General features: G+C 40.8%; 1 protein-coding gene across 5 annotated transcripts in view; it reads left to right on the forward strand.

Moving 5' to 3' along the window:
- The window catches only part of ttc28 (tetratricopeptide repeat domain 28), a 144549-nt gene that overhangs the window by 97934 nt on the left and 22391 nt on the right, over positions 1-24224 (forward strand). For all 5 annotated transcript variants that reach the window (XM_028971084.1, XM_028971083.1, XM_028971085.1 and 2 more), the window contains 2 exons: positions 15285-15792; positions 21821-23162. In XM_028971084.1, coding sequence (XP_028826917.1) covers positions 15285-15792; positions 21821-23162 — 1850 coding nt within the window. The remainder of the gene's footprint in view (positions 1-15284; positions 15793-21820; positions 23163-24224) is intronic.

Raw genomic sequence — 24224 nt, forward strand, 5'->3', positions numbered from 1 at the left:
CTGTATTTTAATGGTTATTTTATCCATCTTTGTTACAATCAATATAATCAGCATCATCATACAAATACATAATATAATAATACATATTTAAATTATAACAATATACCAATTTTTGAAGACTAATTCATGGACTTGTCACAAAATATCATGTTTGTTACCATCGACCAGTTTTTTGTCTAGACCACAAATGTAGAATGACTGCTTTGTAAGATACATTTTGAAAAGAAAACTTATTTTCTGACAAATATGGTATTTGCCCCCACTTTCTGATTAAAAACTTTCAACTTTCTTTATTATGTTTTGGAGTAAAGGTTTGAATTCATACTTTAATTTAATCAGTTTTTCATTAAACAAATATATATTTCGGTTTAGTTTGCTAGACATGTTCCATGTAGACATATTCGAGGTACTGACAACTTTATTGTTAACATTTTTTGTCTTCAAATGTTAATAAAAATGGAATGCAGAAAGCTTTCTAAAGACAATCTAAATTAGGGTGGAGAGTAAGTACTTATTATATTACTATTGTGGTCTTTGACTGCTAGAGGGAATGTAGCACGTGGTTTTGTAAGAGCTGAAAATAAACAAAGCCAACTTGCGTGTGATATTTCACCAGAAGAATGCAGGCTGAATTCCCCCTCTGAGACAAAGCGCTGTTTCGAATCAGCCCGACGGCTAATAAATCTGTTTAAATTGCTTGTTTCTTCTTCTCTGAATGCGTTTGTACTTGACATGTCGTCCTGCGAGGACCGTCTCCAAAGTGCAGTCAGCAGGAACAGCTCTGATGTTTAATGATGGCAAATTTGTTGGCTGAGCCTTCAGTAAGCGTGAAAACTTATCTCACATGAGGGAGGCAGTGGAATTCACAGAAATCATGACATAAATAGCCCATTTTTACTACATGAAGGCCAGGGCCACTTTGAGCATCTGATCTTCTCTTTTGGAGAAGGTTGCACATATAATGCAAGCCTTTATCCCAATGGAGGAATTCCTGTGAGAGTGAGAAGATGCTCTATTGCAAGAAGATCTGATGCTCAGCCAAAGAGCATAACAGCTGCTGGTCATATTCTGCCAGTCTCACAATGCTGAGAGCGCTCTCTTTCTTCTCTTTGTCTCTCTGCCTGGCTCTTTTTTCCACTGTCTCATCATCTGTATACAGTTACACCGATCTCCACATCCACTGTTTCATTTCAGTCTGCATGCAGGCTGGAGTATTGTTGTGCCAGTGGACCCCACCCAACGCGGTCTGACAGCAAAATAATAATACTTCTCACAATGTGCATTATCCTCTATGACATCATTGTCCGCTAAGTGCAGTGCTGCACGAAAAGTGTTGGGCTTGTTCACTTGTTTAAGGTAAGGCAACCTCATGATTTACACAAATAAATATATAAAACAGTTACATTTAAGGCATTTATCAGATGCCCTTATCCAGAGCGACATACAATCAGTCCCCCTGGTTGCAGAAACTAACTTCCCTTTTTGTTGGTTTTGTCTAATTACTTCTGTCACCCAGAACTCAATCTTTAATTGTTTTTCTATACAGACTTAAAAATGGGAGGAGTGACAACTCTCATGCACACTACATCGCCATTCCTCTTCATTTCTCTCACTGATGCTAACCTGAAAACCAAATGGCGTAAATGTAAATATTTACAGCATTTATTTACAGCATTTATCATTTACAGAATTTATCAGACACCCTTATCCAGAGCGACTTATAATCAGTAGTTACAGGGACAGTCCCCCCCTGGAGCAACTCAGGGTTAAGTGTCTTGCTCAGGGAAAGTGGGGTTTGAACCTGGGTCTTACCCTCTAGGCTACTACTACCACCCCCTATTTTCAAATGCATTAATCTGTACCTATTGCTAAAGCATCACAAATTTTCAATTAACAATGCTTATCTTTATTGGGAAAGATCTGAAGCATGCTTCTACATGTATAATTTTTTTCAATGCAGATTAATGACATTATCAATCTTGTTTGCAAATTTGTTGGATTATCTCATCCCTGTTGGATCACATGCCAGGAATTAATGATGCACGCTCTTAGTGTCACACATATACATTCTTTTCTTAAACTTATAGGTATCTATGATGGTATATATCCAACACAAGTAGTTTAAATGGGTAAATCTTATATTATATTAGTGTATTCTGTGTTCCGTCTCTTGGGGACATTTGGTGCCCATAAACACACATACAGACACACAGGAACATTCATTTTTTACCCCTGCAGATTTCCACTTTCAACACAAATTGATGAAATGGGCGCTGGAACTTGAAGGGGAAATTGATTACTTGAGGGCTGAAGGATGCCTCTGAAATCAGACAGCCACACAAAGATGAGTAAATTGGATTAGACCCCCTGTCTCTCAGCCCTGTGTGTTTTCATGCAGGGAAAGAGCCCCACATGGCGAACCCTCTTTTGGGAAATCAAACACTTGTCTGGCCTGTTGGTGCTTCCCTCTCTCTTTCTCTTTCTGTGTGTGTGTGTCTCTCTCATTTTCATCTGTTTACATGTGGGATTGCGGGAGACCCTCAGACAGCATGCCGGAATCACTCCAAAGGAATTGCCTTGTGTAAAAATTGTCAACAAGACTTTATTTTTATAGCCTCCCGTGCATTACAAAAGCCCGTCTGTCTACTGATCTTTTGTGTGTGCGTGTGAGAGGGAGTACAGTGTGCTTTAGCACCATGTCTGCCATTTTAAAGACTCATCTTAAAGACGTGTATTTTTCCTCTTTCCTAGTTGCTGTTGGGTTCGTGGCACTGGTTCAAATGACTAATAGCCGTGGACATGCAGTAAACCGCTAACTAATGCCTTCGGCCGACACTTTTTTTCAGCTGCGGCTGGTGAGGAATATAAAATGATGCCACTTTCCTCTCTACTCAGAGAGACTGTGACTAGTGAGCGGTATAAGTGTGTCCCAGCGATGTGCTTTAAAGAGATACTTTTTCATTCCTCGCGTGTGAATTGCTGCAGAATCCGGTTCACTCCAGCTGTTCTGCAGCTCAGGTTTCCTGCTTGTTCTCTCTGGACGTCTAAGACATCACAAGGTTTGCCACAGAGTTCAGAGAACAAGGAGTGCTGCTCCATCAAGATTAACTAAATATATCATGGGATACTGCTGAGCAAAATGTACTAGTTTAATGGTGGAAACACATCAGTTTAGAAAAGAACATCAAGGTTTGGTGGGTCAATGTCCCTCTCACAGCTCAGATGTTGGCCGACACCAGTGCAGTTTATTGGCAAGAATCTGGCAACACAATACTCACATCATGATTCAATGGTTACGTTTCAACATGCTCACCTACGAACCAGAAGACCACAAAATCACAGGTTCAATTCCCACTTACTACCGTTATGTCTCTGAGCAAGACATCTGAGTGTCTCCAGGGGGACTGAAGATAAGTAATCAGTTGACTGTGGAAAAAACTATACAGAAACAATTAAGCTGTCAGACATGATGCCATGTTGAGCAGTGTGTTGTGCAACATTACAGCTCTCATTTTGTCTGTTCTGTACACCTATTTAGTCATTAAAAAAAAAAAAAAGTGAAGTGATTGTCACATGTGATACACAGCAGCACAGCACACACAGTGAAATTTGTCCTCTGCATTTAACCCATCACCCTGAGTGAGCAGTGGGCAGCCATGAGAGTGTGTGGGGACGGTGCTTTGCTCAGTGGCACCTCAGTGGCACCTTGGCGGATCGGGATTCGAACCAGCAACCTTCTGATTACGGGGCCGCTTCCTTAACCGCTAGGCCACCAACAGACTAACAATAATTTTATTGTTAGATAATGTCAAACGTACTCCTCTAATTAGTTCTGATAAGGCATGCGTCTTTTTATTTTTAAAGACTTTACATAGGTTTCTCAAGAGTGCCGTGTGCCTAGAAAGCTGCAGGATTTTTATATCTGAGAAATGTAAGTTCTCTGTGGTTGTTACTGTTGAGTCAGGTTTTTTCATACATTCATACAAGAGGCTATTGAATAATTCTGCTATTGAATTATTTATATATTAATTTTCTTTGGCCCATAGCTGTTTTTCCAGATTTTGAACATTTACACCTTGAATCTAGTGCTAATTTATATGAGACCCAGTCTTCTAACCACCACACCCCTTATTGAATGGAGATACTCACGTGACCATTTTCCAACACATTTACTTACTATTTGTAACCAAAACCATAGTTGTTCACTTGGTGTGGCTGATTGGTGTATATATGATTTATTTATATTGTGGCTGAGTGGTGTATATGTGATTTATATTGTGGATTTAAATCTGTTATATAAATAATGAAATACATTAAAATTGATGCACATTTTATCCAGCAAGCATTTCTTTTTATATGTCTTGTCATCTGTGACTCCAGCTGTTCAGCAAAAGATGGAGGACGCATTTCACATTAATCACTGTCACCATAACATAGCACTCTGGCAACAACCAAGCAGCTTTCCATCCAACATAGACTGATTTGCAATGTGAAAGTAAAAAAGTACAGAAAAAAGTAACGCTTGACCTGTCTAGTTATTTCTAATTATCAAAAAAAAATCCTTAGATTTAGCCAGGCAGGGTTTGAACACAGGTTTCCTTGTTCTGGGGCAGCACAGCCTTTATGCTGCCACTGTGCTGTTCTACATGAGCCCACAATCGTAATCCAGTGTTGCTTATTGCAGTAAATGTATGTGGGAGATGTCCAGAAGTCCAGGGGAAGATAATGAGCTACCAATCAAGCATGTGGATAACTGCTAATTGGGTCCTTTCTTGCATAGTGTTAAGACATTTACGTCAGTACTTTATTTTTATGAGTTGAAAGCAGAATGGAAGCAGCTACTGTAATCTGTGACTGTTAATCTGCAACAGGAGCAACCTCAAACACAAAAGAGGACTCCTGAAATGGCCTCACATGCTGCAAATTGTCAGCAAATTATCACCAAACGATCAGAGGCCTCTGCTTGAAGCGCCTCTGAAAATCTCTTTTTTTCAACCCGGGAGCCTCCACCTCCCATTGATATTTTACAAGGTCACCCCCACACTGCTCAGATGGGCATGCCATGCATAGCAGGTTAATGATCGGGTAGGCAAAAGCACACATTAGCACTGGCGGAGAGGCAAATTCACTAAACTGTCAATAAAAACTTCATTTAACGGCTTCTTTAGGAACTAGACATACATCTTCCTCAATGTATGTGGTTATGGTAAAACATGTTAATGTCCTCTTTAAAATATGAAGATGAATATTTTCCCTTTTTTTGATTGACAGACATATTTTGTATACTTGCCATTTAGACTGACACTGTACATGAAAATTTACATTATGAGAAGGATGAATGTCATTTAGACTGACACTGTACATGAAAATTATGAGAAGGATGAACACTGCTGGACACCTGCATCCAAACCTTTCTGGTTTGGAATCAGGAAGTTGTGCTCTGTAAAAGGTTGATTGGACGTATTCGTATTTTAAACACACGGTGTTGCAGTGCATCACACAAAAGCACCAAACTGAAGAGGCGGAAAAATGTTTTGCACCAACGACTGAAGAAAGCTGAAGATTAGTTGCCCGGCTGCTATGTTGCTGCCTGACTGCTGGAATTGTGGGTTGCTCTGCTGTTACTCCCACTGGCTTCTTATTCCTGCATTGCACCTGTCGTGCTCCGCTGGGAAAGAGGCATCAAACACACCTGGGCTGCAGTGCTGCCTGAGGAAGTGCAATATTTCGTTCGATTGTAACAAACCCGGCTTGCAACCTCAGTGTAAAAAATGCTCACTTTGAAATTGAATATGATGTATTAATGTCGGGATGTTTTTGCTTGATTTTTGATTTTTGCAGGTGCTGGGTTTTATGTTGTTGTACTTCTGTTATCGCGGACTTCGGTAAAACATCCCTCATTGCTCAAGGTCAGAAGTGAACACTGCAACAAGAAATTCAGCGTTCTCTTGATGCACAGACTTAGGCCCCTTAGAAGCAGGGTTATGCATTGTATAAATGACATTTTATATTACTGTTATGGCAGTCATCGAAATGTAAATGATCGCACATTTTGCAGTAAAGCTTGCTACGATGCATATTAAAACTATGACCGAGATGAGTGTGGGATTTCTTACTAGCTCATCAGGCAACCTTTTCAATTTTCAATATTTGCCACACAGGAAGTAAATGAAATGTAGCAGTGTTAATTTATTTTGACTCATTACATATTTAAAAATGGTTTAACACCTTTAATTATTACAAATCTGTAAAAAAAAGCACAAGCACAGAAGTGTATTCATAAAAAAAAAATTCAATAATGTGCCTTTGCCCCTGAGTGCCAGACAGTTGTCAACTCCTCCCAATCTCTCCAATCCCCTCAGTCTGTCTTTCCCTTTCCCGTTTATTGTGCTTGAGATGGTTTATTTGCTGTCAGCGTGATTTCCTGAAGTAAATTCAGATCTGAAAGGGTTTTCCCCTGATGAATGCCTAGAGCGGCAGCCATCAAGCGCTGCCCAGCGCCCTGTCACTGATTTGCCGACTTCCAGCCTCTATCTGCTGGTAGACCGCTTCACATGACGCCATTCCTTTCTGTCCTACTGAAAGATTCCCACTCACGCTCTCTCACAGCATCCGACCAATTTAAGCTTGCTGAGAGTCTGCTCTGTACGTGACTGGTTCAGGCTCAGTCTCTTTGTCTGCACTGAGCACTAAATAGGTGCCGTTACTAGCAGACTTTTTTGCAACACTCTCATTGTGTGTGTTCATTGTGGTATGTGTGTATTTTTCATCAGATCTCGTATTAACTTGGACCGAATGTTTCAAATAATACTCAAATACTTCAAATACCTCAAGAGAGTCTGACTGGGTTTCGGGCTTCAGGATATATTGGTGCAGATCCGTTTAATGCTCCTGCAGTCAGCTGTCGTGCCGGGACGTCCCGTTCCCACACTGGCGCTGAGATTTACAAATCTCACTTTTGATCAAAGCGTGAATTATTCTGCCAATTTATAGATTCTGCTATGCCTTAGATTTACATGATGGATAAAATCGATTTCATGCATTGCATTTTTTTTTTTTAAAAAACCCATCTTAAAAAGAAACACACTAAGACTTTATTTGGAGGTGAAATTAGCAAATTATGTCTGACAACTACTGTGCCCTCTAACACTTCTCACATTTCCAAATTTTGAGTTAAACTTCTTTTTTTTTATGCAGCTCAGGTCATTCTAGGACTGTTAAAAGGACTGTCTAGTTAAATCATGCTGATAATCCAGAATTGTCTTCTTCCAAGCTGTCAAAAGCTTCTTTCTACCCACTACTTATTTCTCATTAGCATTGTAATAATGTTTAACAATGTGGATGTTACCATATTCCACAACCAGATTGCAACCAAGAATGATTCTTTTCATTCTCATCTGCTTCCCATGCTAAGCACATACAGATAATACAAAAAAAAGTCATCACATGTACATGTACATGTGCCATGAAACTCAGGTTCCTCCTGTTTCTCTGGATAATCCTTGAGATGTTTCTGCAGCTTCATTGGAGTCCCTCTGTGGAAAAAACAGTTGATTTTACATGATTTGAAAGGCATACGCCTGTCTATATAGGGTCCCACAGGTGACAGCTCATGTCAGAGCACAAATCTAGCATGAAGTCAAAGGAATTGTCTGTAGACCTCCGAGAGATTTGTCTCAAGGCACAAATCTGGGGAATGCTACGATCTCTAGAGAGATCTTAAAATGGCTGTGCAACAAGGCTTCCCATCCAACCTGATGGAGCTTGGGAGGTGCTGGAAAGAGGAATGAGCCAAGCTTGTGGAATCATATTCAAAAAGAGGCTATAATTGCTGCCAAAGTATTGAGCAAAGGCTTTGAATACGTGATTTCTCAGTTTTTGTATTTTTAATAAATTTGCCAAAACCTTTCTCACATTGTCATTATGGGGTGTTGTGTGTAGAATTCAGAGGAAAACAATTTAAGTTTAATCCATTTTGGAATAAGGCTGTAACATAACAAAATGTGGAAAAAGGGATGCGCCGTGAATACCTTCTGGATGCACAGTACATGACTGCCTTGGCCTGGAACCATCATGACCAGGGTGCATCTGGTTTATAGCATTCCACTGTGTGTGCTTTTGTAGAAGTATGCTCGATAGAAAATATATTCAGCCACTGATCCCAGCTGCTAAAGATATTTTAATAATCTTGCTATGTTGTGCCACGCGAATCATCATCTGCCCCTGGTCTGCTGTATTTCACACCAACTACTCCAGTTTTGGTGCGGGACTGAGTGTGAATTAAGTTTTTCTATGTTATATGTGCTCTACACTTAACAAAAATTGATTGAAAGGCTTAGTTTGCAGTCCATGCAATGTGTTATTCCATTATATTCCAAAAATCAACAAGGAAGCAAAGCATCTTTAAATAAATGTAAAATCTCATTTGTTTTCTTTGATATCTTTGATTCAGTACCCGTGTTATTGTGAGCGATTGCAACCCATGAATTCTTCCAGTGCTGTAATTTGGTTTTGTCTGGCAAGATGGATAAGATGGGAAATGCAATTTACACACAAGCGTTTCTAGGATTCTTCACATATGCTCAAGATTGCAGGATTTTTGCCAGTATATCATAGACGTATGCTGAACATGGATTTATCCTCAGTGGCTGATGGGAAACACCGGGCCGCGGATCTCCTTCGTGTTGGAAGGATAGCGGAGGAATCTGCCGGAAACCAGGTGGTTTTGGCCGATAACCAGTGTTTATGTAGGTCACCATTTGGAGAGCTGTGGGTTTTTTGTTTGAGTGATTCAGCAGAAGGGCACCTGAGGCATAATTTTAGCTTCACAGGTTCTTTTTGTGTTCTGTATTGCATAGCATTGCAGCAACAAGGGTACTTTCCACCGCATTCTTTCAGAACCTTCCAGCTCACTTTATGCATTGTGCTGCTTGGTGGCTTGAGGATGAGATGGAGAGCCGTGATGAATGGGAGCAGGGCATGATGAGGGAAGCCCAGGGAAATGATAAAGATCAGGGCAGTGATGAGAGTAACCGCGTCATTGAGGAGGAAGCAGAACACTGGAGATTAGAGTAAAAGAGCCTTTTTGGGAAAGTGTTTCAGGTTGGAGGGCACAGATCGGCTGCAGTTGTTCTGTGCTTAAAAAGCCAGTTATCGAAGCAGAACGTGTGTTAGATCGCTGCCCCCATCCATCCTGTCTGAGTCGTTTGTCTACTGATTTGACTTGTGCTGAACACAGCACTACATTCTAAGCGTGGGGCCTTTCGTTATTATAAAAAAAATAATAAAACAAGAAAGAAAGCAGATCTTTTGTTAATATAAGTCCTGAAGACATCTTACTTTACACTAGTCATAGGTTCTTTATTATTTATATTAACAGCATAAAAATCAGAATTATGTAACCAAGTATGTCACACACAGCGTGGTGTCTTTAAAGCAATATAGTACAATACATAGTATAAAGATCAATATAGTACTTTAATACAGTATAAAAAAACTATACAAAAAGAACATTGGAATGTATGAGGTATTATTTTGTTGCACAGTTCCATAGTTGCACGTTTGATCTTGAAACAGCTTTTGTGGGCTTTATGACCCCCCACATTAAAACACTCTTGCTGCTTTCTCCTTACTTAATTATCATTGATTATCTTGTGGCCAAGACATCAAAGGTAGATGGAAAATGGGATAGAAAAATGGGGTGAGGAACTGGATCACCTTGACAAGAACCAAACTGTTCCATTTGAGTTTTTTTATCTTATGTAACGTCTCGATATCATTGAAAAAGTAATTTAAGCAAAATAATTAATTCATTGTGTGGTCTGCTTGATAAAAAAGTAATAACCTAAATTCAAGCTTCTTGTCCATTTATCTTTTTCCTATGTGCATTACTCAGGATTCTCTAAGACTTCTTCTAATAGGCACCTGATCGATACCCTTGAATTAATCGTCCAATAAGGGCACTGAAGTGCAATTACTAAGACCAGGTGACCAGTCTGCATTTGTTCCTTTTTCCTGGGTTTGATGCATGAGCCAAACAGACATTTCCGGTACCGGTTCAGATGTAGCCTTGATATCAGAACCCCATCCTCAGCAAGCTGTTTTATGTGTTTTCACCACAGTTGAGGTGAGTTGGAACAGAAATTGACATGAAAGGTGTTCTTTGTAGACTTGATGCTCACATTCACAGTGTCCTTTTTTAAACCTCCACTTCACTACAGATGACTTTGCCTGCGGTGGCTTTTCTTTTTGCCCTTTTTGTCACTGTGTCATGTGACCAGCCATGGTAGTTCATGCTCTCCCAAGAAAAACACAGGGGGCAGCCAGAAGTCCAGCAGACATAGGGCCCGCCAGGGAAGAGAGGCTGTTTATTCAAACGGACCGGTTGACCAGAGGAAGAAAAGGAGAAAGTGTCTCTGTGTGTTCAGATATGGACAGAACAGTGGACTCTCTCTTCATTTTGGCACATAAATGCACAGTCACCAGAACCCTGAACATGGTATGACTCTCCATAGTCAACATTTGTGAGCATCAGAGAGTTTGAAGCAAATTGTATCATTTAGAAATGTGTTAACTGATCATGGAAATCAGGAATTTATTGTCTAGGTTTGTTCACTTAATGTCTAGAGAAAAATTCTTAGTGACAGTCTATTTGTAGGCTCTTACACTGCGAGGACAATCAGGCATGCCAAAATTCCAATGGTTCTTGTTGGGTTATCTGCTCTTGGTGCTGAGTTTTCCATAACTTAAGCTCTGTTGTGAATGTTTACTGTCATAAATCTACATTTTCATGAGAAGGACTTGCATTAAATATCATTACACATTCATTCATCAATATTCATACACATTCATCATTGCTCAGTCATCACTGGTAAAACAATGACCGCATGACAATTTTAACAAGTAGTTTAGTTGAATAAAATAGTAAAATAAGATAGTGAGAGTGAAGAAGGTGGTAGTAGCCTAGCGGGTGACACACTCGCCTATGAACCAGAAGACCCAGGTTCAAACCCCACTTACTACTAGTGCTGCTCAATTAATCTAATCGCAATCGTAATCGTGATGTCAGTCTGTGCAATTACATGAACGCAAAAAGCTGTGATTTAAATGATTAGTACATGGATTGAATCGGCAACATATCACTCATTCTCTCAAAGTTTGCGAGCTGACTGAAGTCTCACTTCAGTCGAATGTGACGTGTTTGGTCACATGACTTTCGATTCGGTTCAATGGAGACCTCAGATTCGTGACTCGCATAAACATATGGGTAGACGCCGTATGACGAGCTGCATCATACATCAACGTCGCCGCCATATTGCGAAAGGATCTGCTATGGAGAGAAGTGCATAAAAATGCCTCACTCTTGTGCTGCTTGGGGCTGTACAAACCGCTGTACGCTCCAAACCAGATCCAAAATCCAAAAGTCTTAACCTTAGCTATGCAAAGCTATGCATTCCTGTGTTCAAGTCAGCCTCCAAACAACGTTTTGGCTAAACGTAGGCATTAACTATTTAGACTGTTCTTAGCTGTTTAGTTAACTTTTCTCAAACTTTGAAGGTTTCCTAAAGAAATTCACCTCAGTTTACAAATCTTAACCGTAGCAAAGCTATGCATCCCTGTTTTCAAGTCAGCCTCCAAACAACGTTTTGGTTAAACGTAAGAACTATAATATGGGATTTTATAATGGCCAAATATAATCAAAACAGTTGTTTAGCCTTACCAGGGTTTGTCGTTTGACAGTAATGTAAAGAGTTTTTTATGATTATTTAATTTTGTAGAATATTGTATGAAAGCACTGGGCATTTCAAGTTGTTATAAGTAGTTTGTATGTTTAACTTGAAATTAAACATTTCACTATTAGTAATTTGTATGTGACATTCCATTGATATACAAGCAAGTGTCCTTTATCATATCGTAATCGCATATTGCAATATTGATCTCAATAATTGCAATATGTCTTTTTCCCCAAATCGTGCAGCCCTACACTACTACCATTGTGTCCCTGAGCAATAACCCTGAGTGTCTCCAGGGGGGACTGTCCCTGTAACTACTGATTGTAAATCGCTCTGGATAAGGGCGTCTGATAAATGCTGTAAATGTAAATGTAAGAGTTTTAGTGTAGCTTTAGATAAGGCATGTTTTGCGTGAACATTTGCATTATTTTAAACAGAGCCATAAAATAAGTGTCAGATGTTTAATGATGCAGCTGTTCCCGAATGCTCCCTCTGGTGAACTATGGAAACATGCATGGATGTAATATAAATGAATGCATTTTGATTGTGTCACTAGTCATTTATGTTAATAAATGTTAATGCAGAAGATAATAACAATGAAAATGAGAAGTCTTAATAAGGTAGCAGAAACAGACTGGCCCTAATAAAACCAATCTAACATAGGGTGGTAGTAGCCTAGTGGGTAACACACTCGCCTATGAACCAGAAGACCCGGGTTCAAATCCCGCTTACTACCATTGTGTCCCTGAGCAAGACACTTAACCCTAAATTGCTCCAGGGAGACTGTCCCCTGTAACTACTGATTGTAAGTCGCTCTGGATAAGGGCGTCTGATAAATGCCGTAAATGTAAATGTAAATGGTTGAATGTAATGTTAACTGTAATGGGAAGCCTTAATGGACCATCTATAATTCAAATTAATTAAGAGAAGTTCTTAGAGGTATTGCTAGGAAGATTGGTTGTGGATATGTGTTGAGCTTGATGCAAAAACTTACTAGGAATAGTGCGCTCTGTGTATCAGTTTGTTGTTCTCCGCATTAAATTATACTGTGCCACCCTACATTATTTTATAATAAACTTTCTGAGGACATTCCTGCCACTCTGAGAAAGCCAGGGAGTAGGGAATCAATGCATTGGTAGACAGTTGACATAAGCAGAACTAATTCCTTGTTCAGAGAATGTCAGATAAGGGAACCTCCCTCGACAAAATTTTTCCTTTGGGAACATCCATCACCAACTTCAACAACATAAACAGAACTTTTACTGCGGAAATGTTACATGACTGTACACAACACATAAAACTTACAATAATTATCTACATGAACAAACTCCTCTCCAGCACCATGTGTACCCCTCCTGCCAGGGAACCACTAGATAGCTATAAAGCTATAGCTATAAAGTTTTATGTACATCTAGGTCAGGAAACACCACCGTAGAGGCCAAGCTTATGAACAGGCTTTAATTAGACACAAATATGGATTTGAAAGCACCATAAACCAAAATGAAAAATTATGATAGCATCATGAGATGCATGAAAGTGTGCCCTTACCAGTAAGAGTTTGATGATTATAAAGTAATCTGTGGTGAAAGTGAAGTGATTGTCATTGTGAAACACTGCAACATGGTGACACAACAAAATGTGTCCTCTGCTTTAACCATCACCCTTGGTGAGCAGTGGGCAGACATGACAGGTGCCCGGGGAGCAGTGTGTGGGGACGGTACTTTGCTCAATCGGGATTCGAACCGGCAACCTTCTGATTACTCCCCCAGTAGCCTAATATATGCAACAATGTTCATTTTGTAGATTTCAGGTATGGTAATAGGTAAACCTCCTGTGGCTCAGTCATTAACTTTAGGGATTGTCTCTTAATTAACTGATTAAAAAACTGATTGGATGCATCATGATGCATCGATAATCAAGGCATTGTTAATCGTAACCAAATCGAATTATGAGACCTGTGAAGGCTCTGACCTCTATGGGCTACAGTGAATTTTATGTTCAAATTGTGTTCATTTATTTTGAGTGTGATTAATGTTATAATTTTGACTGCCTTAATATTTTTGTAACTGCAGAAAAAAGTAATTTGAAGAGGGGCTAACCACAACATCAAGTTTCAGAAGGTACTTGTACTTGGCCTGTCCCTGATAGTGTATCTGGAAACATAAAGAGCTGGGGGTTGTGATGGAGGGTAATTGCCTCCTTGTTCCTGCATAGCATCGTTCCTGAGGCTTTAAACTGGGACAGAATGCTGGAAGTCTTTATGTCAGGTAATTGTTTCCAGGCATTGTGAAGACATTTATTTTCTTTGTTTTTGCTGTCTGGGCAGTTGTTTTTTTGTTTGAAAAGACACTTGGGTTTGGGATATTAACCAGTTGGGGAAACACTCTAGTCAATGGTAAAGCATTCAGTGAATTGATTTGCTTAATAATAGTGTTAAATGTTAAAATAGAAAAGGCTGGGGAAGTATTGCCCTGGGACAAGTGGGGTCTCTTCGCAGGTTAAAGGCTCCCTGCTGCACGGCAGCACAGGTGTGGAAAAGAAGCACTTGCTCCGAGGACGCTGCTGTGTTCCTGCTGTGTGGATTGGTTAGGGGGCGCAGCGGGTGTCTCTGTCTCCCATAAAGGAGCCTAACCTCCCGTGAGAATTGGGATTCAATTAAAGGCACTTCGCTGTCTGAAGCAGCTTAAAGACCGCTGCTGCGGTGATCTGCTGGAGGGAGGGATGGAGAGAAGGGAGGAGACAAGGGAGGAGACAAGAGAGAAAGAGACGAGAACAGAGGATTGGAGCTAATGGGCTTCCATGTCACCAGGAGAAGAACCTTTTGTATTCTATTCTACATCCTTTTTAGACACACATTTGACCCCTATATCAGTCTGTACACTTTTTTTTTTTTTTTTATTAAAAAAAATAATAATTCAGTAAAATGATAGGCAGTAGATTTGCATTATGAGTAGTTTTGCTGGGTTTTGAATCTGTACTGTGAAATTGATCAGAATCAGTGAAGATCGTTGTTGCAGTGCAGTGCTAGTGCTTAGCATGATGGCCATTTATGTGGAATATATAGTAGCAAACAACTCAACAATGACAGAGGGGAGAGAGAGAGAGAGAGAGAGAGAGAGACAGAGAGAGATATTGGAAGTACTTGTCATTATGTTGTAATTTTGTCTCAGTTTAAGATGCAAAGAGCAGTGTCATTTGTTGTAAACTTTGTCCTGGCAGCAAAGCACTTTCAACCATTTTCTAAAAATAAGACATTGGAAAAAAAACAAGAATTGGAAATTGCAGCAGCAAAGTTGCAATGTAAAGAAAAAAAACGTCCAAAAAAAAAATGCTGACCAAGCTAAGATTTTTCATACTGCCTGCAATATTTTTGGGTGATTGTTGATTCCTTCGCTACAAAGATAGCTCTTCCTAAAAAAACTCTTCCTACATGATGTAACTAATTACCTCTGGACATAAGATATGTAACATCGCTATCTTTTAACTTTATTTAAGTAAAGTAAACAGTTAATGAAACAGACTTCCCGGTTTTGTCTCCCTTGAACGCTGCAGGCAGCGTCGTCAGCCCTCAGTAGCCTGGGTCATGTCTACACGGCCATCGGGGACTACCCCAACGCGCTGGCCAGCCACAAGCAGTGCGTTCTTCTTGCTAAACAGTCCAAGGACCAGCTGTCCGAGGCTCGTGAGCTTGGCAACATGGGAGCCGTGTACATTGCCATGGGGGACTTCGACAACGCCGTGCAGTGCCATGAGCAACACCTGGGAATTGCCAAGGCCCTGGGCAACAAGCGCGAGGAGGCCCGGGCTTACAGTAACCTGGGCAGCGCCTACCACTATCGACGAAACTTTGACAAAGCCATGTCCTACCACACCCACGTTCTGGAGCTGGCGCAGGAGCTGGAGGAGCAGCCCATTGAGATGCGTGCCTACGCCGGACTGGGCCATGCAGCACGCTGCATGCAGGACCTGGAGAGGGCCAAGCAGTACCATGAGCAGCAGCTTAGCATCGCAGAGGGCCTGAAAGACAGAGCTGCAGAGGGCAGAGCCTCCTCCAACCTGGGTAAAGTATTTTCATCACCCAAATGTTATTACCTTTTCATGGCTGACATTTTGAAACATCTCACCTAGCTTCATTCTGCTCCTTGCATACAAACCCAGTTACACACAGTTGCTGATCTCAGATTTATTCATCTTTAATGTATGCTTCAATCCAGAATGACCACAGCAATTAATTAACCAGGACCTTAGAAGTGTCCCAGTCTTCTACCACATCTAATCAGACTGTATGCATTTACTTAAAAGAGACAGCAGTGTCTGGCAAGATACACTGAATAACAACCAAATCAGTAATGCAGTCAGAGCACACTCCTCTGGGGTGGAATTATTATGCGGTTCCATGTGCTGCTTTGTGAATGTGCAGGCCTGATCAGGGCCCCTCGACTCTTTTCTTTGACATATCTAATGAAGGCATTGTTACCTGTCAGTATTTGCTTATGTGCAGTTCATGAATAAAACAGATTATGTTTCTACATCCTCTGGTATCCATTGGAAAGCCTTGCATAAGATGGTAAATAATTTACAGCAGTCAGCCATATTTGCACTGCAAAAGGAATGAAAGAGAAGGAAGTGGAGACATTTCAATTGACATTTGGCTTGGAATGAACATCCCTAAAAGGGGTACTTTTTTTTTTCTAATGCACTTCTGCTCATTTGGTAATATATAAAAGGTTAATTAATTTGCCTTGAGTTCTTGTACCTTGTGGAATTCATCGTTACTGAAATATTTTTCTCTCGTGACATAAATGTAATGGCATGATAAATGAGTCCCATCAAAACCAAGGCCCCAATTAAGTCCGACTGTTTTTGACTGCAAATTTCACAGTAAAAATTCCATCCGAAATCAATGGCAATTTTTCATTAAATTATTCAGCTGAATCAAACCCCAGGAGCTCAATTCACATGCTGGCTATTAGCACCCCACTGTGACTATGCTTGAATTGGCAAGAGCTTAGATTGATTGAAAAATGGCTCTTGTGCAATAAACAGATCAAAATAGATAGGTAGTTTTTTTTTTCTTTTTTTTCTTACTCTTTTAAGTTTTTTAAGTACACAAGTATACAATTATCCTTCTTCTTCTTCCTCCTCTTCTTCTTCTTCTTGTGATTATTATTAAAACCATTGGTATCTAGACAAAGTCTGTACAAAAATGAATGATCTCGTTTGAATGAGCTTGTTTATACTTGACTGAATTAATAAAATAATTGATCAAAATGACAATTGGGAATTTACAAAAAAAAAAAAAAATTCCTTACACCATATCCTGTTATGGTTCCTGCTTTTTGTATTCTATGCCTTATTCACTTCTCTTTTTTGGTTTTGTTTTGTCACCATATGTGATAAGTAAACTAAAGACAGCCTTTGCATTTATCACACGCTGCGACCATACTGCCACTCCACTTAGCACCAAGCTTCTACATCAGCAGCATACAAATCAGACAGACCCCACTGCTCCTATTCTCCTATCACCCAGGTGGGAAATCCAAGCAGCTCACCTTTCACGTGTCTACAGTTGTGCCTTGCTGTTCTGTCTGAGCTCATATTTTATTTAAGAGCTTTCTAATGTTCAGTCGCTGGGGTGATATTCAAGCCCTGAGCTCTCCAAATTTGATCCAGTTTGAGTGCTGAGGAGACAGAAACCTAAGAGAACGGTCTATGTGCTGGGAGTCTCTGTGGTAAATACAGGGCTGCCACAGGGGCCCTTACTGTTCTTGTCTGGTTCGCTGTGGTCTGAACATCAAGAAGCATTGTTTCTTTGGAACATCTGTAATTCATTTTGTTATGGCACAAAAGGATAAAAATAGCACAGGTTATTGCATAGGCAGTCCTGTGTAATGGCTAAAATAGTTTTAAATCGGTAAATGTGGAAGAATGATGACAGCGCTGTGCTTTCCTCTTATAGGAATATTATATTTTAACAATATCCTCAACATTTACAACACATTTAGAACATTTATTAACCACAGTGACATACAATCAGTAGTGACAGGGACAGTCCCCCTGGAGACACTCAGGGTTAATTGTCTTGCTCAGGGACACGATGGAAGTAAGTGGGGTTTGAACTTGTGACTTTGTGGTCTTCTAGTTTATAGGCGGGCATGTTACCCACTAGGCTACTACCACCCACAACATAGCTCATTCCATGTCAACACTACTGAATGGACCCAGAGCTCATCTTTGGACATGTTCAATTCAAACACATACGCAGAACATATACATTTTGGGTTGATTCTGCTCCAAATGTAACTGTAATATGTCAACATTGTTAAAGTTACATATAAAATGTATTTCAGTACCTTTTTTGTCTTATGAACTGATTTCCTAAATGCTAGATCATTTTAGGGTTTAGGGTGTACAGTATAAATCAGGAAGCACTCAAATGAACACTCTAAAGGAAAAGAGACAGCATAACTTCAGGTGTTAAACAATAAAACAACTTACACCCAGATGATTCCTCTCTGCTCTTTAACCCTTTCCCTAGCCTTCTCCGGTTGTGATTTCAACTCCCTGTTCCCTGTCACCAGCCCCTCTGATCTGTTCGCTCGCTGGGGATTTACCTCAGGGACCGGGTACATTTACATTCTTGCAGCGTCCACAGGGGACTCTCTGTAGTATAGGCTGCCTCCCAACTCCTCCTCAGTCATGCTGCTCTATCACCCTGCTGGGTTTTCTTGAGCTGTGTTATACACGGGTATATCAGTGGGCCTGACAGCTGCATTTTGAATGGGTAATCAGACCCTGCGCATTCAAATATTTACGACGAGAATATGCAGAGCCACAAAATCTACCTATAGGCTCCTGAAACTGTCACATGTTTAAATGAAATTCTGTGACATTGCTGTAATTTTCACATTAAAATATCTTACTCCATGTAATATCTACTTAGATAATATCTACTTAGTCTACTTAGGAGTAGATTGATGGAAGGAATGCTTCAACGTGAGAAGGAGAATATATATTTGTGCCCATTTTATTGTAAACAATCATGTCATAAAGTTAAAAACATTAAATATTAAACATTAAAAGTGAATTCTTTCTTAAGTTTAGTTTGTAGTTGTTACAGATACATTTCCAAATGAACTATGCACTAGGTCTAAGATGAGGTGTAATGTGTACCTACATCACATTCTGCTGAGCATCTTGATGGGACTTTGCTTAGAAGCAAGTAAATGTTGTCTTTCAAGCTCTGCTTCCTTGATAAATGAAGCAATCATGGGGTCAAGTATTGATAATTAGTCACAGAGGAAAAATAACTTTCTTTTTTTTGTACAGAAGGCCTCTAATGGCCCCCTTGTGCCAGTACACATGCCTGGCACCAGCCCTAATTGGATTTTCCACATGCAGCTAATCTTTCGCTGGCTGTCACTGACCGTGAGCAGATTGGCACCCTAATGTCTGAGAGGATGCCCCCTGCTTCCTTTGCTTACAGTCATGCCTCCTTGCCCTCAAAAATGCCAACTGCCCCATGGGCAATAACCTAACATGAAGTATTCTTTCACACTTGTAAAAAGACCGTGGTAGGGAGAGAACTGAGTGTAGAAATAACTCTTTCTCCCTCCACGCAAAAGCACTGTATTCAAACCACTCCAACTTGATGTTACCTGGCAGAAAGAGGCATGGCACAATAGAGGTTAAAAAATTAACAGTTTCTAATTTATTAACACCAGTAAATAATTATTGCAGTTACATGTGAATATTGTATGTAAAAAGGTACCAAGGTTACAGAGAAAACAAAAATGAGAAGAAAGAGTAAAAGGAGAGAGAGAGAGATAAAGAGGCACAGCCATGAGAAAAAATTAGATGATAGAGCAGGCTCAAAAACCAGAAGATCCGGTTTCGATGGAAAGACAGCTGGGAAAGTAAAGAAAAGAAAAAGTCCCTTCCCCACATGTGAGCAGACCTTTATACCCCTGGCCTACGGGAAGTTGTTACTGGCCTACAGGAAGTTGTCACAGACCAATCAGAACCTGTTGTTTCTGATGTCACGCCCCCCCCCATGCTTAACAATTGGCACAGGAATGTCACATTTCTTCTTGCAGACGGCCGCTATGCAAAACAAAAGCATGGTCCTGCGATGGTCGCCATGCAAAACAAAAGCATGATCCTGCGGAGCCCAATCTTACACACTGAAGGCCAATTGTATTTCAGTACTAATGAAAGGAATCATATTGTTATTGTGATGCTGGGTCTGTCATGCCTCAGTGTAGCAGCTTAGCATTTTTCTAGAATTTAGCTAAATACATAGAGTTAAAAGACCCAGAGTTAAAAGGTCAATTTCGAGTGTAGAGGTGAGTAAGACTGGCAGCTTCTACAGTCAGAATATCACGGCACAGTCTCGGATCCAAATGCATATCAAAAAGAATTTATTTAAAGGAATTCCAAAACCACACAAGAGAACTGTGACAGGGAGTAAGAAAATCAAAAGGAAATTGGAGAGGGGAACTGGGAAAGATGGACTGCAATCACTCAGACACAAATGGGGAAAAGGTATGAGGACGACAGAAGGGAACACGCAGACAACGCCCAGGGAAACCATACAGAATACACACTCATCAAACAGGTAGAGGAATACAGAGGACCTAACAATGATGAAAACCCAGAGAACCAGATTGTTAACAGAAACATTTCTGGATTGTAAATTTCAGTTGAAGGGACTCACTTCAATCAAGGCAATCTTTTTTGTGTCTGTGCCTTTTAGAATATTTTTTTTAGCAACCCATTTTATTTTCTTGCTCATGTCTCGATTTTACCCAGAAGGTAAAGTTGAATATAATAGTTGTTACAAATGATACATTTTACAGTTTATCAGTTTAGATGTTGCAGCACAAACAGATACTAGAACCAGAATATAATTGGGCCCATCTCTGAATCCTGGGGAACAGCACATAACATCACTAGTGTTGGACATAATCAGTCTAAGACAACATAAACTTCTGTTAGCAAGATAAGAGGAAAAGCGTAGGAATATTGTTCTATCAAATCCAGAGAAAGAATCATAGAGGTGTTGTCATCACAATGTGTGGCTTATTGTGCATTTTCCTGTCATTGACATTATACAGATGCATGTTGGTTTTCCAGAAGTAATATTTTCCTCTGCTGCTTCAAAGCAGTGGAGCGTACTTCACGAATCCCACCAGCAACCAAGTTTTTTCTTGCCTGTGTCTTGTTTTCCGCTCATCCCAGCATTTCCCGCATGCACCATACTTTGAAAGCTTTTTGACAGAAAGGAACAGATTAGCGTGCCTTGGAGAGACTTGAGCCAAATTGTGTGGATCAAGATTAATAACTCCCACTACTCTTGCCCTCAAATCCATTTTCCATCATAAGTATTCATTAGCCTCTTCCCCAAAAGCCTCTGTGCCAACATGCTCTAGCCACTTCTTTCCATGTTGTGGAACTGAGGTTGCAGGACTGTAATGTTATACGGGGAATGATTATTTTATGGAAAAGTAAAGAAACAACAGTAGCTGAACCAGATGTAGCCAAAATATCTCCCAGGGTGAAAGAGCAGTGGTTGTTTTGACGTCTTTTGCTTCATATCATGACATCTTAGAGGTCTGGAGTGTACAGCCTTGAAAGGGGTATTTTCCTGCTTGCTATTTCATGCAGTTATTTACTGGTTCTGTGGTTGGTAAGGTTTGGTGGTGAACAGCATCTGACTTTATCAGCCTTTTTTTTTAAAGGATTTGTTAGGCTATGTCTTTGGTATGGGGTGGGTTTACTTTACAGTTTCCTAAATTAAGGTAAAACATTGATTGCATGAATGGATGCTTTTCACTTTTTGGGTATTTTGAAGTTGGAGGTGATTGTGCTTCTAAGCCTCTTGTGTCCTGAGGAGAGCGACATAAGAACGGAAATCTTTCATTATGGTGTAAAGGTGATCCCTCAGACAGTTTTCCTTCCAACTGTGGGGACAACTGGAGCCATACTGTGAGAGCAAAACCCATAAACTGCTTAGACCCACTAATTTCTAAAAATTTAATCTTATGAAAATTGCAGTTGGCTGGTTAACTTACTATCTTCTTTCACAGGAATCATCCACCAAATGAGAGGAGATTATGAGACAGCCCTGAAACTCCACAAAGCTCATCTCACCATTGCCCAGGAGCTCAGTGACTATGCTGCCCAGGGCCGAGCCTATGGCAATATGGGCAATGCGTACAATGCTCTAGGAGCATTTGACCAGGCGGTGCGCTACCATAGACAGGAACTACAGATTTCTATGGAGGTCAATGACCGTGCCTCCCAAGCCTCCACCCATGGCAACCTGGCAGTGGCTTACCAGGCCTTGGGGGCACATGACCGTGCACTGCAGCACTACCAGAACCACCTCAACATTTCTCGTGAGCTTCGGGACGTCCAGAGTGAAGCCAGAGCACTGAGCAATCTTGGCAACTTCCACTGTTCCAGAGGAGAGTTTCCCCAGGCTGTGCCCTACTATGAGCAGTACCTACGGCTGTCTCCTGACCTGCAGGATATGGAGAATGAAGGCAAGGTCTGCCACAACCTGGGATATGCACACTACTGCTTGGGAAGCTACCAGGAAGCTGTGAAGTACTATGAGCAGGACCTGGCACTGGCCAAGGACCTCCATGACAAGCTGAGTCAGGCAAAGGCCTACTGCAACCTGGGTCTGGCCTTCAAGGCCTTAGGTGACTACACCAAGGCTGAGGAGTGCCAGAAGTACCTTCTGTCTCTAGCACAGTCACTCAACAACTCACAGGCCAGGTTTCGTGCCCTGGGCAACCTGGGAGATATCTTTGTATGCAAAAAGGACATGACTGGGGCCATTAAGTTCTATGAGCAGCAGCTGGCCCTGGCACATCAGGTTAAAGAGCGTAGGATGGAGGCCCATGCCTATGCCGCCTTGGGAGCAGCCTACCGCATGCAGCAGAAGTACGACAAGGCCCTAGGATACCACACCCAGGAACTGGAGGTGTACCAGGAGCTGGCCGACACTCATGGGGAGTGCCAAGCCCATGGCCACTTGGCTGCAGTGTACATGTCACTGGGCAAGTACACCATGGCCTTCAAGTGCTATGAGGAGCAGCTAGTTCTAGGCCAGAGACTGAAGGACCCCAGTGTGGAGGCCCAGGTCTACGGCAACATGGGCATCACAAAAATGAACATGGGGGTGATGGAGGAAGCCCTTGGCTACTTTGAGCAGCAACTGGCCATGCTGCAGCAGCTGAGTGGCAACGAAGCTATGCTAGACCGTGGGCGTGCCTATGGCAACCTGGGTGACTGCTATGATTCACTTGGGGACTTTGAGGAAGCCATCAAGTATTATGATCAATACCTTTCAGTGGCACAGAGTCTGAATCACATGCATGACCAGGAGAAAGCATACCGAGGTCTGGGCAGCGGGCACAGGTAAACAAATCTTTTAATTGTGTGGTTTTTTTACATTACAAACTACATCTCATCTTGTCTTTATTAAACATCAATATCCTTGCTCATTATGAGTGTAGTGAGTATAGACCCATAATTTGAAGGATGCTAGTTCAAATTCAGAACCACCAAGGTGCCACTAAAGTGCCACTGAGCAAAGCACCGTCCCCACACACTGCTCTCCTGGCGCCTTTCATGGCTGCCCACTGCTCACTAAGCAGATGGGATAAATGCAGAGGACGTATTTCGTTTTGTGCACTGTGTGCTCTGCTTGCTGTGTATCACAATGACAATCACTAAACTGTCACTTTTTCACTTTCAATTGATTTGCGCTATATTTGAGTAAATTATGATTTATTAGCATAACATTTCAAGAGTCTTTAGTCATCAACTGAATGTGAGATATATAATATTCGTTACTGAGTCCTATTTGTGCTATCTCTAACTATAGGCCCCTATGTAACCTATTGGTTTTGGGTGTGTCTAGAACATGTGAAGGTTTGTTCAGAATTGTGTGCCTGGAGAAATGTAAATAATCTGGGGTTTAAAAAAAAACATAAAAACATTCTCTCTGATGCTTCATGCTAAATCCCTTGGTTTGAAGGTTCCAGGAAATGTTTGGGATGACAATCTACATTTTGCTTCAACATCTGTACCAAAATCCTTCTAATAAATATGCAACCATTTTTTACTCACTTTACTTGGCTGCAATGCAAATAGCATAACTCCACTCCACTGTCTTTAATATATCAATATTCCAGGCACCACTACACAGAAAAAGGGCCAAGAGATGGGATTGTTCTATGTCACAAGACAAAACATCATCCACCAAATGCACTTCACTTACAAATGTACCCTGACAGTTGGACGAGTGAAGCCATTACCTATGCAGCGCTTGCCTGTGATTGACAAAGCCATCAGTCCAACAACATGCACCAATATCCGAATGGGATTTTTTCCCCATCTGCAGTCACTTTATGTTAGACTGGGTGTCTACTTTAATTAATTTCTAGTTGTATCCACAAGTACTAAGTTGCTGTAGCA

Source organism: Denticeps clupeoides, chromosome 3 (assembly GCF_900700375.1).
Source record: "Denticeps clupeoides chromosome 3, fDenClu1.1, whole genome shotgun sequence".
Classification (NCBI taxonomy): domain Eukaryota; kingdom Metazoa; phylum Chordata; class Actinopteri; order Clupeiformes; family Denticipitidae; genus Denticeps; species Denticeps clupeoides.